This window comes from Monodelphis domestica, chromosome 1 (genome assembly GCF_027887165.1).
Source record: "Monodelphis domestica isolate mMonDom1 chromosome 1, mMonDom1.pri, whole genome shotgun sequence".
Classification (NCBI taxonomy): domain Eukaryota; kingdom Metazoa; phylum Chordata; class Mammalia; order Didelphimorphia; family Didelphidae; genus Monodelphis; species Monodelphis domestica.
The window spans coordinates 116,152,871-116,166,975 of record NC_077227.1 but is presented as its reverse complement, the minus strand read 5'-3'; the positions used below and the strand labels follow the sequence as shown (position 1 = coordinate 116,166,975).

Below are 14,105 nucleotides of genomic sequence, written 5' to 3'. Positions count from 1 at the left end.
AACTTCCCGACTTCTGACCTGACTCTTTATCCATTGAATCACCTAGCTGCCCCTACCTAATGTAGTTTTAACGTTTAGAACTTGGACCGGGGGGAGAGATGATGAGGGTGTGGTAGACCAATGAAGATTGGATGGTGTACCTTACGGTTCTGGAGGATAGTGTGGGATGATGGATATTGGACCTTAGACTTCTGAGGGAACAATGTGGTAGAAATGATACTTTTGTGACCTTGGTGGGGGACACTGATTGAATGGTGTGACCTTGGGGTTCTTGAGGTTGGCAGTGTGGGATGAGCATTACAGGGATTCTGAGGGGCATAAAAGTAGATGTCAGTAGAAGTGAATCTTTTTAAAAAAAATCTTCTTTAGTTCATGTTTGAAACCCTGTTGGGAAAAGCCTCCGTGTTTTTGTAGCTGATTTGCCTTAGGGGCACTTGGCTAGAGTGGTCTGTTTAGGAAAGGCATCTGTGGACCTAAGTAGAATGGAGGCAGTTAACATGGATTAGTTGGGCAAAATCCCTTTGGCTTCATAAATCACAGGGTTAGGTTGACTGGGATGATCTCCACTAAGTATTTCCAGAGTATGGATTCACTGTGTAAAAACCCAATGGGCCACTTACTTGAGGCAATCCCACGTCAGGCTTAGAAAGCAAAGGGGGCCAGCTGGTCAGAAATAGTGTACTTGGTAGGCCCTTGGACTTGCCAAGTCATAATGGCCCTCTCTGTCTCTGTCTCTCCTTCCCTCCCCACCTTTCTCTCCCCTTCTCTTTCTTTTCTTCTCTCCATTCACCCTCTCCTCTCCTCTGTCTCCTCTTTCTTTCTCTCCCATCCTCCTCTCTCTCCCTCCCTCCTTCCCCCCCCCCCCTCTCTCTCTCTCTCTCTTTCTCATCTATTCAGGCATGTATAGATATAGCTATAATAGCTACTGATGTTGATTAGAGATACAGAGCATCTACCATGCTCTTCTGACACCCCTTTGCCCACTCCTAGTTTGTGCTCTGTGCCAGTTGCCTCTGTGCTTCAGGGCTTAAGCAAGCCAGCACTTGAAAGCTAGTTTTCATGGGAAGAGGATGGCCTGTTTTGTCTAACTGGTCAAGCTTCCATGACCAAGACTGGCAGAGTCCTCATTCTATGCTCTTACCAGCACCACCTGGTTCCAGTTGGTGGTGGTGTCCCCATTTCATATCCAGGAACAACTCGGATCGTCTCTGAGGTCCCTTCTAGCTCAGGATAAATGATCCTTGGAATGACTTGGAATGTAGCAGTCATTGACAGAGTAGAAGGAGAATCTGGGCAGATGTTCTGTTCTTCCATGATCCATTGCTCCTAAAAGCCCTGATAGACCTAGGTCTAGAAACGATGCTACTGGATGCCACCCATGTCTGATGTCACTTCAATGCTAACAGGACCTCTTCCTGTCCCCTCCTCAGGGAAAGTTTTCACAAGCCATTTATTATAATATAACATCATACAATATAATATCATACATAACATAACATAATATGATGGGTAGGTTAACTTGGAAACCCTGAGGCGGCCTGTGGATGGATGGATAGATGAATAGATACATTTGTACTAAGTATACATACATTATATCACTCTATTGATTTGAAAAAAGTTCCTGGTCTGCCTGGCTGTAATGAGATTTTTGAACTTTGCGTGGCGATCAATGAGAGGAATATTATTGGCCTGGAGAATTGATATACCTGCTCTCGGTGGCTTGTTCTGCTCCCAGGCTGCCCCGGCCCCCCAGGTGTACGATTCCAGCAGACACTTAACCTTTTTTACAGTGTCATCAGGCTAAAAGGAATCTAATAGTGACACAGGACTTGTGCTCAGCACTCTGGCACTATTGCTTTCCTGTCACAAATAATTTATAGCCTTCTATTTCCATCCCTGTGCCTGCACCCCAGCTCTACCTCCTGCTTTCCCCCGGCTCCGGGGAATCAATACACTCACATAGCCACATTGGTACTTCAGGGTGCAAGCCAAGAGACAGAGAGACAGACAGAGAGCAGAGACAAATGGACAGACAGACCAAAAATAAAAATAGGAAGAGAAGCTAGGATAGAAAGTAAAGGGAATGGGATAGGATTCTAGATTACATATAAAATATATTACATATGAGAGACAGAAGAAAGACAGGAAGGGAAAAGAGGAGAGGGGGGATAGGGAGAAAGGGAAAGGGTAGAAGGAGGGGAAAGCAGGAGGGGGAAAGGGAGAGAAGGAGAGGGAGGGAGGGAGAGAGAGTAATAGAGAGAGGAGAAGGGAGAGAGAGATAGAGAGCAAGAGAGAGGAGGGGAGAAAGGGAAAAAGAAAAAGGGAGAGAGAGACAGAGAAACAGAAACAGATTGAGAGAAAGGGAGAGAGGGAGAGAGAGGAAAGAGATAGAGAGGGGAAAAGAGTAAGAGAGAGAGGGAAAGGGAGAAAAAGATAGAAAGAGAGAGGAGTGGAGAACAGGGGAGATAGAGAGAAACAGAAAGAGCGAGAGCAAACAAATATGAAAGAGGGACCAGATTATATCCTAGGCATATTCTTAGAAATTTAAGGTTTTTATCTTCAGTATTAGTTTAAAAAACTTATTATGAGACATATTCTATTCCGTTAATGCTCATTGATGATACCAAAGAATTATGGATCTGTATTCTTAACCCATGAGAACTCTTTGGCATCTGGAGACTTGGATAGGAAGGGGATTGACCTATCCAAACATTTAGACATCCTTGAATATGAGGATTTTAGTGCCCTTTCTGAATACTCAATCTCTTCAGAGAGAGCTGCAGCATCTGCCATCCAGGCCTCAAAGGGAGTGCCAGCTGCCCCTGAAGGGAGGCTTGGGGTCAGAGTCAACTCGATCTCAAAAGGTCTTCTCCTTAGGGTGGGACCCAGCAGGGGAGGCCCAGGCCATCCTGCCTATCCTCTCCTTCTCAGCCCTCCACTCTCCTGTGTCATGGTCTGGGTTCCATAAATCCCTTGTATAGAATCTGTCTCCAGGTATCACATCCTTCTCTGTCAGGGCTTTCAATAGGGTCTGCCATGTGATGTAGCCCATGACTAGGGGAAGAGAAGCTCCCTGTATGAGCTATGTTTGTCCACCCATCCTGGAGCTGTCTACAAAAGGGATTTGGGTATGTGGAATATTGAGACCCATGGCTGGCAGTCCTCCCTGAGTTGGGACCCAGAGCAGAGTTCCAGAGCCTTCTTGGGGAGAAGATCTGAAGTGAAGGTGCAGGGAATGGAGAGAAAGAACACAGTGATTCTGTGGAGCTGTGTACCTAGAGGGGGAAGGAAGGACAGACAGACTGGTGGAGAAGGAAAGGCTAGCTCAAGCCTCCCTTAATGGAGTCAGAGAGAACAATGAGTCTCCAGAACCCCTTATCTGTACCCTCCACTGATGGGGTACAGGGGGAGGGAGGGAGCAAAGTAACTGCTCAACAAGAGTAGTCCAGGCTCTAAGATCTATGGTTTGGCCTGCTAGGTGGGAGTAGAGGGATAGCTAGGAATCTAGTCTTTTTGAGGGCATCAATTAGTATGTGTATCTGTGTATATAAACACATGTGTGAACTGGGTTGGAGGCCATCTCATAAATTTTGTAGCATTTCAAGCTGGGAAGGATCTTAGAGATCATCCAACTCAATTCCTTCAATCTTACAAATGAGGCAACTGAGGAATCAAGTCTTAATGGTTTTTGTAATCGGCTAAGCATGCAGTAGCAGACTAATCAGCTATATTGTATTCCTTCAAAGGAATGGAAAGTTCCTGCAGTGGAAAGAACACTTGGTTTGGAGTCAGAAGTCCTGGATTCTAATCCTAACTGCTTTTTCCTATCTTTATTAACTTGAGCAAGTTATTTAATCTCCTTGAGTTTTGTCATTGGTAAAATGAGTAGGTTGGACTAGCTGACCCCTAAATCCCTTTTCAGGCCTAAGTCCACCATCCTATGACCTGCACTTATCCCTTACATTGCTCTTGGTGGTTGGATTCTTCTCCTAGATCCAAGAAGGAAATGCTTGGCCTTTAGGAGAATGGTGGTTTTGTTTTCCCCAACATCACCAATTCTTAAGTATCCTGAGATTAACTCTAGGAACTGAGTGCCCACTGGGTTGGTGGCATAGACACCAAGACTATTAGTAACCTGACAGCAGGAACCCCAACCACCTCCTTTACCATGCACCACCAAACTGCTGTCGGAGAATAGTGATTTTCCATCACTTTCTGACTCAGCTAAATCTGCACTTGTGCCCTGGGGGTCAGAGGCTTTGGGTAACAAAGACAAGCAGCCCAGCAAGGAGAACCCTATCGGTGCTAAGCTTTGCAGCTATCTCAGTCTCAGCATTTCTTCTTACCCTTGGCTCATAGCCCATCAGCCAGAGTCTGTATTCCAAACCCAGAGACCTCAGGGCCACCTATTGTCAGGCTCCAGAGCCTTCCGATTCTGAGTTAGGAACAACTTGCCTTCACTGTTAGGCAATAATTTTATTCAGCTCATGTTGACTCCATGAGATATTTCTCCACCCTTTTTCTATCTTCTTTAGGCTCCCAAGTCTACGTCCAACTCCTTTCTCATCAGATGACCTTGCCTCCTCATTTAGTCACACTCAACTCTTCATGACCCTCTTTGAGGTTTTCTTGGCAAAGATACTGGATGCCATTTCCTTCTCCAGTTCATGTTGCAGATAGGAAACTGAGGCAAACAGGATTAAGTGACTTGCCTAGGGCCACACAGCTAGTGTCTGAAGCCAACTTTGAACTCAGAGAGATGAGTCTTCCTGACTTCAGGCCCAGCACTCTGTCCACTGTACCACCTAGCTGCTTCCTCTTTTAGAGAAAGGTCATTTGAGCTTCCTCATTTAGCCTCCTTGCATTTAGAAATATTTGTTTTTACCAGTCCTCCACTCTGAGGAAAATGTTCCCTTTCTCCCAATCATGGAAACCCTTGCATGATGATTTTGATGCCCTCCCCTTCCACCATCTCTGAGGCCTTATCCTATCACAGATTTCTTCTCTTGCATCATCAAGCATTCCTTCTCTCCCTTGGCTCTCCCCATTCTCCCAACAAACATGCCTATACCTCTCTTAATCTAAAAACAAAAAAAACAGCCATTCTCTTTCCTTCTATCCTTCTGCTCCCTTGTGCTAGAACCAAATCTCTTTCCTTTTGCTACTTTTCAAAAGGATAATCTACATCTCTCTCTACCACCTCACTTCCCATATACTTCTTAATCCCTTGCAATCCAACTCTTGTACCTTCTTCTCCCACAGAGCTACTGGAACTATTGTGCCCAAGGTCATCAATGATCTAAATCCCAGGCCTTTTCCCAATCCCTCTCCTTCTTGGTTGTTGTATTTAATATTGTAGACCACTTCCTCTTTCTTTTTTTTTTTTTATTAAACCCTTACCTTCCATCTTGGAGTCAATACTGTGTATTGGCTCCAAGGCAGAAGAGTGGTAAGGGCTAGGCAATGGGGGTCAAGTGACTTGCCCAGGGTCACACAGCTAGGAAGTGGCTGAGGCCAGATTTGAACCTAGGACCTCCCGTCTCTAGGCCTGGTTCTCAATCCACTGAGCTACCCAGCTGCCTCCCACTTCCTCTTTCTTGATACTCCCTTGACTTCCATGATACTATACTACCTTGGTTCTCCTTTACCTGTCTCTCATTGGCTCCTCTTCCCACTCATTTAATATGTATATTCCCAAGGTTCAGATATTGGCCCTCCACTCTTCTAGCTATACTCTCTCCTTCTGAGATTTCATCCATTCCGATGGTTTCAGCTCTCATTTTAAGAAATGCAAGGATAGGAAGAGCAATAGAGCTCAGATCTGTGAAAGAAGAAATTCCTTCTACCAATACAGCTTATAGGCTTAGATAGTTACTTAGAGCAATGTTGTCAAACTCAATTAGAAATGAGACCACTAATCTGTACATAAGGATCCCTGAGGGCCAAATATTGACTTGGTTTTAAGATACAATATTATATAAGTTTCATCGTATTCTTATTTATTTTAAAAATATTTCCTGATCACATTTTAATCTGGGTTATCCTCAGAGTGTTTCAGATGGAGTACAGCTTAGAGGCCATATATGACACTTCTGGTCTGGTTCACTGAGAGGTTGTGACTGGTGCTGGGTCACACAGTGAATATGATGTGTCAGTGGCATGATGTGGCATTACATCTTCAAGATTCCAAGGCCCCCCCTCTCTCCACCACTGGGTAGTCTGAGCCTCTCACTTGAATATAAATGACCCCTAAAGCTACATTTCTAGCTCTTCTCTCTCTTCCAAAGGTCCAGAACCAGATACTAATGGACCACTGAAAATCACCTCAATATTCTCCCCAACCTCAAACAGAAAATGCTTAAAAATCAAACTCATCATCTTTCCCTCTTCTTGATTTCCTTCTTTCTGTCAATAGTACCACTAATCTCCTAGTCACCCAGGCTTGAAACCTCAGAATTATCTCTGATTTTTCCTCTCCCCTCCGCACATCTAATCAGTGGTCAAGCAAGTCCTGTGGATTCTTTATTTTGATCCTTCCTTTGCAATGTTTCTCCAATTTGTCCTTTTCTTTCTATGCCCATTGCCACCACCTCAATCCAGACCCTCATCACCTCTTGTCTTTACTATTATAATAGCCTCCTAACTAGTCTCTTTGCTTCTGGTCTCTCTTTACCCCAATTGATTCTATACTTGGTCAATAGATTCTTATTTCTAAAGCACTGATTTGCTCATATTCCCTTTACCGCCCCCCCCCAAATCAAAGGCTCTTCACTGACAGCCCCACAAATTGAAGGGTAACACCAACATTCTGTTTCTCCAAGAGAGCAATTGATTTAGGTCATACAAGAAAAACATCCCGTACATATTCCTGCCTATATGTCTATGCATATGCCATTCCCTCTACTTGTATTTTCTTCCCCTCTTCCTTTCTCATTTTAGAACCAAAGAAATGTGTACTTTTAAAGTAGGAAGTTACTTTTGATATTCTATAATCCCTTATTTTATAGATAAAGAAACTGGTAACCAAAAATTAATAACTGGTCACATAGTCAATTAATGGCACAGCAGACATTAAAACCCAAGACCCCTATTCCCAGTTTAGTGAAATTTTCTTTCCTTTCAAACCTTTACTTTGTCTTAGTTAGAACTCTAAGACAGATGAGCAAGGGCTAGGAAAATGGTTTTAAGTGACAGGCCCAGGGTCACACAGCTAGGAAATGCCGGAGGCCAAATTTGAACCCAAGTCCTCCTGATTTCAGGCCTGGTTCTCTACCATGCTACCTAGCTGCCCTTCAGTGAAATTTACTCCCTCCCTCCCTCCCTCCCTCCCTCCCTCCCTCCCTCCTTTCTTTCTTTCCTTCTTTCCTTCTTTCTTTCTTTCTTTCTTTCTTTCTTTCTTTCTTTCTTTCTTTCTTTCTTTCTTTCTTTCTTTCTTTCTTTCTTTCTTTCTTTCTTTCTTTCTTTCTTTCTTTCTTTCTTTCTTTCTTTCTTTCTTTCTTTCTTTCTTTCTTTCTTTCTTTCTTTCTTTCATTTTCTCTCTCTCCCTCCCTCTCTCTTCCTTCCTTCCTTCCTTCCTTCCTTCCTTCCTTCCTTCCTTCCTTCCTTCCTTCCTTCCTTCCTTCCTTCCTTCCTTCCTTCCTTCCTTCCTTCCTTCCTTCCTTTCTCTATCTCTGTCCTTCTCTCTCTTTTTCTTTTTTCCTTTCTTCTTCCTATCTCCTTCAGACTGGAAATACAGCAGTCACTCAAAGGCCCAATCCCAATACCTATCCATACAGACCCAGACCAATTGATACCTCTTTAGACAGCCTGGTGGCACTCCATTCTGGAGGCTTTCCATTTTAATGCTAGACAGCATAGAAACCTCAAATAGATTTTAACCCTACTGAATGCAGCTTAGACCTCCCAAAGTCTCAGACTCCCCCAACAGCCAAGGATACAGATGTGTGCCACCATGATTGGCCTTCAATGCATTTTCTACCATACCTGAATAACCCCTTATCTAAGTCATGTTTAAGTCTCTTATCTAAGTCATTGCATTCCAGACCCAGCTTAATTTTCACTCCTCCTTTTTCAGACATTGCCCAGAAGTATCAATGGTCTTCCTCTTCAATAAACTACTATAGCATTTATTCTCTATTCCATTCATTTAGCCCTTATCATAAACTGTTTTGTGTTTTGACTTATCTTTTTGTCATATTTACCAGAGTAGATTGTGAGTCCCTTGAGGAAAATGTTCTCATACTTGTTTCTCCCCATCACCTAGCACAGTGTTCAACAAATTTCAGGTGCTCAATTAATATTCATTCTAAGACTTGCACATAGTAGGTGTTTAATAACTAATTGCTCATTAACTCTGATTTAATTCACAGAGATTCGATCAAAGCTTTACACATAGTAGGCACTTATTTGATAGAATTTAACTGAACTGATGGAACTGTGGGATTTAAGACTAGAAGGGAGGTAGACATTCAATTTGGATATTGCCTATTTTAATGATTTGCAAATAGACACAGAGATCATTCAGCTGAGCAAACTGATCTGAATGGCTATTTGGGAGAAGAATCCCCAAGTAGAGGTTGATCTCTCATCGGTTTGGCCCTGGTCTGTCAGGGGCCAGTAGGTAGGAACAACCTCCTCCTGTTAATGGAACTATATGTAATTTTTTGTCTGTGAGACTAAGGGCTAAGAAGATGGTTCCCATCCGTGAACCATCTTTTGCCCTCTTCTTACTTTCTACTACCAACCCTTCCCAGGGTGCCTTCACTTCTGTTTCCTCTACCCCTCCATGTATCAGAGTACTCCTGGGGAAGAAGCTTTATTGTCTCTGGCATCTCCCCTCTTCAATTCCCACATGCCTTGTTTACTTAAAAGGCTGGGAGAATGGGACTCCACTTCAGAGACTACAAGTCTCCCTCCTCCAACCTCTCAGAATGGGAAATGCTAGCTACTGTGCCACGCTGTGCTGTGCAGGGCCATTGCCTGGTCTGCCTTTTCTATCCTTGCTGCTGAAATGAAGCTGCAATTTGGATGATGCCCAGGGGTAGGACAGAATGCAGATTGCTTCCTCACTGAGTTACAGTAGATTGGATTGGCAGAGCCAACGGGAGGGAAAACTTGCTCCTTGCAGCAGTCAGGGATGGGCAACTGGGAGCAGATGGATGAAAGGGGAACTAAGGAGCTAGGAAGGACAGAAGAAATCAACACCAGTGCCTGGGCTGGGCTGGGCTGGGGTCAACCAAGATTCTGACTTGACCCACTGTTTGTTACAGGATCATCCGGACCAAAGTTCAGCAGCCTTTCCACCCAACCCCAGATGGGACGGGGACAGGAGTGACAGCTCCTGGCCATACCATAGGTAAGAAGATAAGAGGACTCAGGAGATGACAAGACAGGATTTGAGGAATGGAAAGACAGGACTCAGGGGATGGAGAGACAGATCCTAGAGCATGAGAGAACCCCAATGGAATTTAATGAGAGAAATACCTGTGAGCCACACACCTAGCAGCAGAGGGAAAGATGTACCAGACCTTCATGGAAATGACCTAACTCCAGTGCTCTTCTCAGAGAGCACCAAGTAGTACAGCCTCTCTCCTTTGAGAAACTCAAATGATCCTCTTCCTATTCTTTTTTTTTTCACTCCCTCCTCATTTTTCTTTTTCTTTTTTCTTATAATTTTCTTTCCTTTTCTTTCTTCTTCCTTTTTTCTTCTCCATCTAATATTCTCTCTTTACTTTCTGTCTCATCTTCACTTATCCTCTCCTTATTCCTGTCTCATTTACTTCCTTTTTCTTTCCCTTTGGGGATTTCTTCTTCCCCATTTTCCCCTCCTTATTTGTCTTTCCCCATTTCTCTCTCTGTCTCTGTCTCTCTCTTCTTCTCTCTCTCTTTCTAGTTCTCTATATCTGTCTTATTTTCTGTGTGTTTTCAGTTTCTCCCTCACCCCCCTCTTTTCTCTTTATCTGAAGTCCATTGTGAAGAGTTCAGTCTAGAAGGGTAAGAACTAGGGAAAAAGATGGTTTCATCAGGTCTAGGAAAATATGACCAGGATATATGTGGATATATCTGTGGAATAGACTTCGATAAACTTTATCTCTTTTGTTGAATTTATCTTGACATATCTTTTATCCCCCTTGCAATTCTGTAATATCCTGAGGAATGTCTTGTTTCTGTATTGTAAGGAAGGTCTGGGTTCAGGCCATCATTACCACAGAGTAGGTAGCAGAGATGAGGGAGAATTAAATAGGGTTGAAATGTAGCAACAGAAGTGGCCTGTATCAAGCTCAAGAAAGAGAAAGAGATCAGGGGCTCCCTCTGAATGCTTCCCACCCTGACTTGGGATTCTGGCCTGAGACTAAGGCTGCTCTCCTGACAGCCTTTCCACTTTGCCTTGTCTAGTTCCCAGCACGGCCTCCCCTCCTGTTTCCAGCGCCTCCAATGATCCTGTGGGCTCGTACTCCATCAATGGGATCCTGGGGATTCCTCGCTCCAATGGCGAGAAGAGGAAACGTGATGAAGGTAGGGAGGAGGAGAAAGGCTTGGCCTCCTCTTTGCGTGCTTTGTCCCTGGGCACAGGGCTCCGGTTTCTGGCCTGGCCTTGCAGCTGCTCTTTGGTGAGATCAGTTTTAGTCATGAAGTCTGGTCCCCCCACTGCCCTGCTGGCTCCCAGACAGAGGTAGGGTATAGGCTCAGCCATCAGCTCCGCCATCTGCTCACTTACCATTGGGACTCACCCTATCCCCATTTGATTCTCTGTGGAACAGGAACCCATTTGCCTTGAGAAGGTTTAGGAGGGCAGAAGATACAGAAAGCCAAGGAGTTAGGACCAGAGTTCATCCTGTTTCCTTCTATTCCTGTTATCTGACCCCAAACTGGTCAAGGTGGGAGAAGATGCTACCCACAACAGGTCCTGGTTTTCTTTCACTGTGACACCTGGAAAAGTGTCCTATTTAAACAATCTAGGGAAAGGGGTCTTTCTTAGCTGAATATGAATGGGTTACTTCCTCCATTTGCTTGAAATATTTCAACCCAGAGTCTAGGTAGCAGGGAGAAAGAAATAATAAAGAAAGTAAAACAGAAGGACATTTCAATTCTTTCTCAGAACTTCTCCCTTTCCTGCATTAGTGACCTTTGACAAAGCTACTTACTCCTTTAAAAACCAGAAAATTGTGGATTCTTTGAGGATTCTTTGGGTTTTCTGGGTCTGCTTGGATGTTGGTCTTACAGGGCCCATCCTTGGTAAAGCCCTAAGCCCTGGAACTACCCATTCCCCAAAGCCCCTTCTATACACTCCCATAGATCCATAACCTCCTGGTCAAGAGGCAATGTGGAGGACAGCTCTGGACTCCAGACTGAGGGCATGTAAGTGCCCCAAACCTGAGGGGACAATGTATGTGAAAACCTTGATCGGAGACAGGCCTGTGTGAGGCTTCCAGGCTGAGGAGAGGGCCCCCTGACTCAGGCTGGGGGACAGTTTATCTGAGGGCCTCAGGAGATGAGGGCAGTATGCATGAGGGCCCATGGCTGATGGAACAATGAGTTCGAAGATTCCAGACCCCAAGCTGAGGGGACAGTGTGTGTGTGTGTGTGTGTGTGTGTGTGTGTGTGTGTGTGTGTGTGTGTGAGAGAGAGGGCCTTAAGCTATGATGAGCACAGTGTGTATGATAGCCCCGGGGCTGAAGGGACAGTGAGTCTAAGGCCCTCAAGCTGAAGGGACAGAGTGTGTGGGGGCCCCAGGCCCTATTCTAAGGGGGAACAGTATGTATGTAAGAGGGCCCCAGGCTCCAAGCTAAGGGTCCAAAGTGTGTGAGGGCACTCTGTGTATAACTGTGAGGAACACCGTGTTTAAAGGCCCCAGGCTGAGGGGACAGTGTATGGGAGGCCCCCAGGCTGAAGGGACAGTATGGATGAGGCCCCCAGACCTCAGGCTGAGGGGACAGCGTGTTTGAGGACCCCAGGCTGAGGGGACAGTATGTGAGAGCCCCAGGCCTGGCAAGATAGTGATGACCTGGTGCTGGATTCCTTCCAGGAGCCCTAATGGCCTCGTTTCACAGGGAAACAGCTTGTCTGGCTCTATTTCGCCTTCTTCTGAAATATCCAAACCCATTTGGCTGCCACGGGCTACACCACTCACTAAATTTCATTTTGGTTGTTTTGGCCGCTGCAGTACTGCATTAGGGTTAGAGGTGGTGAGAAAAAGGTTCCCACCCCCAAATCTACCGGGCCGAGTTATGATGGGGGAGGGGTGGTTCCAGAGAAGAAAAGGAATGTGAATCTGTTGCCTTCATAGACCTCCGGGATTCTCATTCCCTTCCAATCCCTGGTATGGAGGCAGGCTGAGGGATTCTGAAGTCTATTTCAAATACTCAAAATGATCTGTAGGCTGTCCTGCCCCTCCCATCACTTCCACCTCTAGGGATCCAGAAAAGCATCTCCTCTCCCTCCTCTACATCCTCTGTATATTTAGCCCTAGGTTATTTGATGGGGGCAGTGGGGGGTATGAAAAAGGATAGAGGCAAGTCATGGAACCATCTTCTTTTCTTACTCATTACACTGCTGGAATGGATTTCAAATGGGTCTTCCCTCTGCTCTTCAGCTGGGATAGGCTGAGCCAATTTGCAGCAGATTATGGAAAAGGCAGGAGAGTATAATCATTGTGTGTTAGACCTGGCTACTCTCTTCCCTTGAGAAGATCCTGTTTGTTTCCTATGGTTTTTAACTTCCTTGCAACCAAGGAACCCTTGAGCCTGGCCCCTGATGAGTGGGAAGGGAGGTCAGAAGTTTCTCTCTCTGACTCTCTCTGTCTCTGTCTCTCTTTCTAACTCTTTCTCTGTCTCCCTCCCTCTTCCCCCCCATCTTCCCTTTCTCCCTCCTTCTCTCTCTCTCTCTCTCTCTCTCTCTCTCCTCCTTCTCTCTCTCTCTCTCTCTCTCTCTCTCTCTCTCTCTCTCTCTCTCCCTCCTTCTCTCTCTCTCTCTCTCTCTCTCTCTCTCTCTCTCTCTCTCTCTCTCTCCCTCCTTCTCTCTCTCTCTCTCTCTCTCTCTCTCTCTCTCTCTCTCTCTCTCTCTCTCATGGTAGATCAGTTTCAGGGAAGACTGTGAACTTGGATGAAAAAAAAATTTACATCTTTATGTTTACTCTCCCTAACTGAAGTTTGGTATTTCTTTCAATCATGAAAATAGACAACAAACATTATTCTGAGGAGTCCATAGGCTTTGACAGATGGCCCAAGGATTCCAAGAAGAAAAACAAAACTTGAAGAACCCACGTTCTAGGCAGAATTTTCTACTTCCTCCTAGAAGGGCAAAGACAGGTCATAATCAGATAGTTTCCCTCTGAAGGTGGAGGAAAGAGCTTCCATGGGGGAGGCTGTGTCTCCCAACTCTAGGGCTAGAGAGGAAAAGTGGGGGCTGTTCTCTCCCAACCCTCATTTGGGGCCTATAGCATATGACCAGTTCTAGCCTGTGTTAGGTAGCAACACAGATGATTAAGAAGAGTACAGATAATTATGTGTCAAGATGATGTAGCCCAACTCTCCAGCCAGGCAAAGTTAGCAAAAGCTGCCTGCAGCCAGGCTGTGCAAGGGGGGCCAAGGGAGAGGTTACTCAGATGCACAGGTATATCTGGGTGCTTTCTCTACTGGGTCTGACAGGATGGAGAACAGAGACAAGAAGGGCACCAGACTCTGGCAGAAATATAGGGGGCTAGGGATAGAAGAACTCAAGTATCACATCTCCATCCTACGGGCTCCCCAGGAGAGTAGGTCTGCTTTGATCACGTTGGTCTCCTTTTGGCACTGGGTATGGTTGGCATTTTCCATGAGGGGTTAATCTGGGTCCAGAGCAGGCCTATTAGGCCCATGGGAAATTACTGAGATCAGGAGTCACAGCCCCTGGGGGTAAGCCTCAAGGAGCTTCCTCTTGGTCGAAAGGAGGCCAATTTTCCCTTTTAGCCCTGCCTTTCAGTACAGTAAGGCCCATTCTTCAGCTCTAACAATGTCACAGGGGTGGGCATTAGCGAGGACAATCGCTGCAGTATGTGCTGGCATTATTGGAGACAATCTCAGCAGGAGTTATTGGTGTTCACAGTGATAATACCCAGAACATTATTG

At 45.3% G+C, this 14,105-nt stretch overlaps 1 protein-coding gene across 6 annotated transcripts in view; it reads left to right on the top strand.

Annotated features, from left to right (window-relative positions):
• Positions 1-14,105, top strand: part of PAX2 (paired box 2) — a 109,150-nt gene that overhangs the window by 36,564 nt on the left and 58,481 nt on the right. For all 6 annotated transcript variants that reach the window (XM_056805424.1, XM_056805421.1, XM_056805427.1 and 3 more), the window contains exons 4-5: positions 9,270-9,355; positions 10,396-10,515. In XM_056805424.1, the coding sequence (XP_056661402.1) occupies positions 9,270-9,355; positions 10,396-10,515 (206 nt within the window). The remainder of the gene's footprint in view (positions 1-9,269; positions 9,356-10,395; positions 10,516-14,105) is intronic.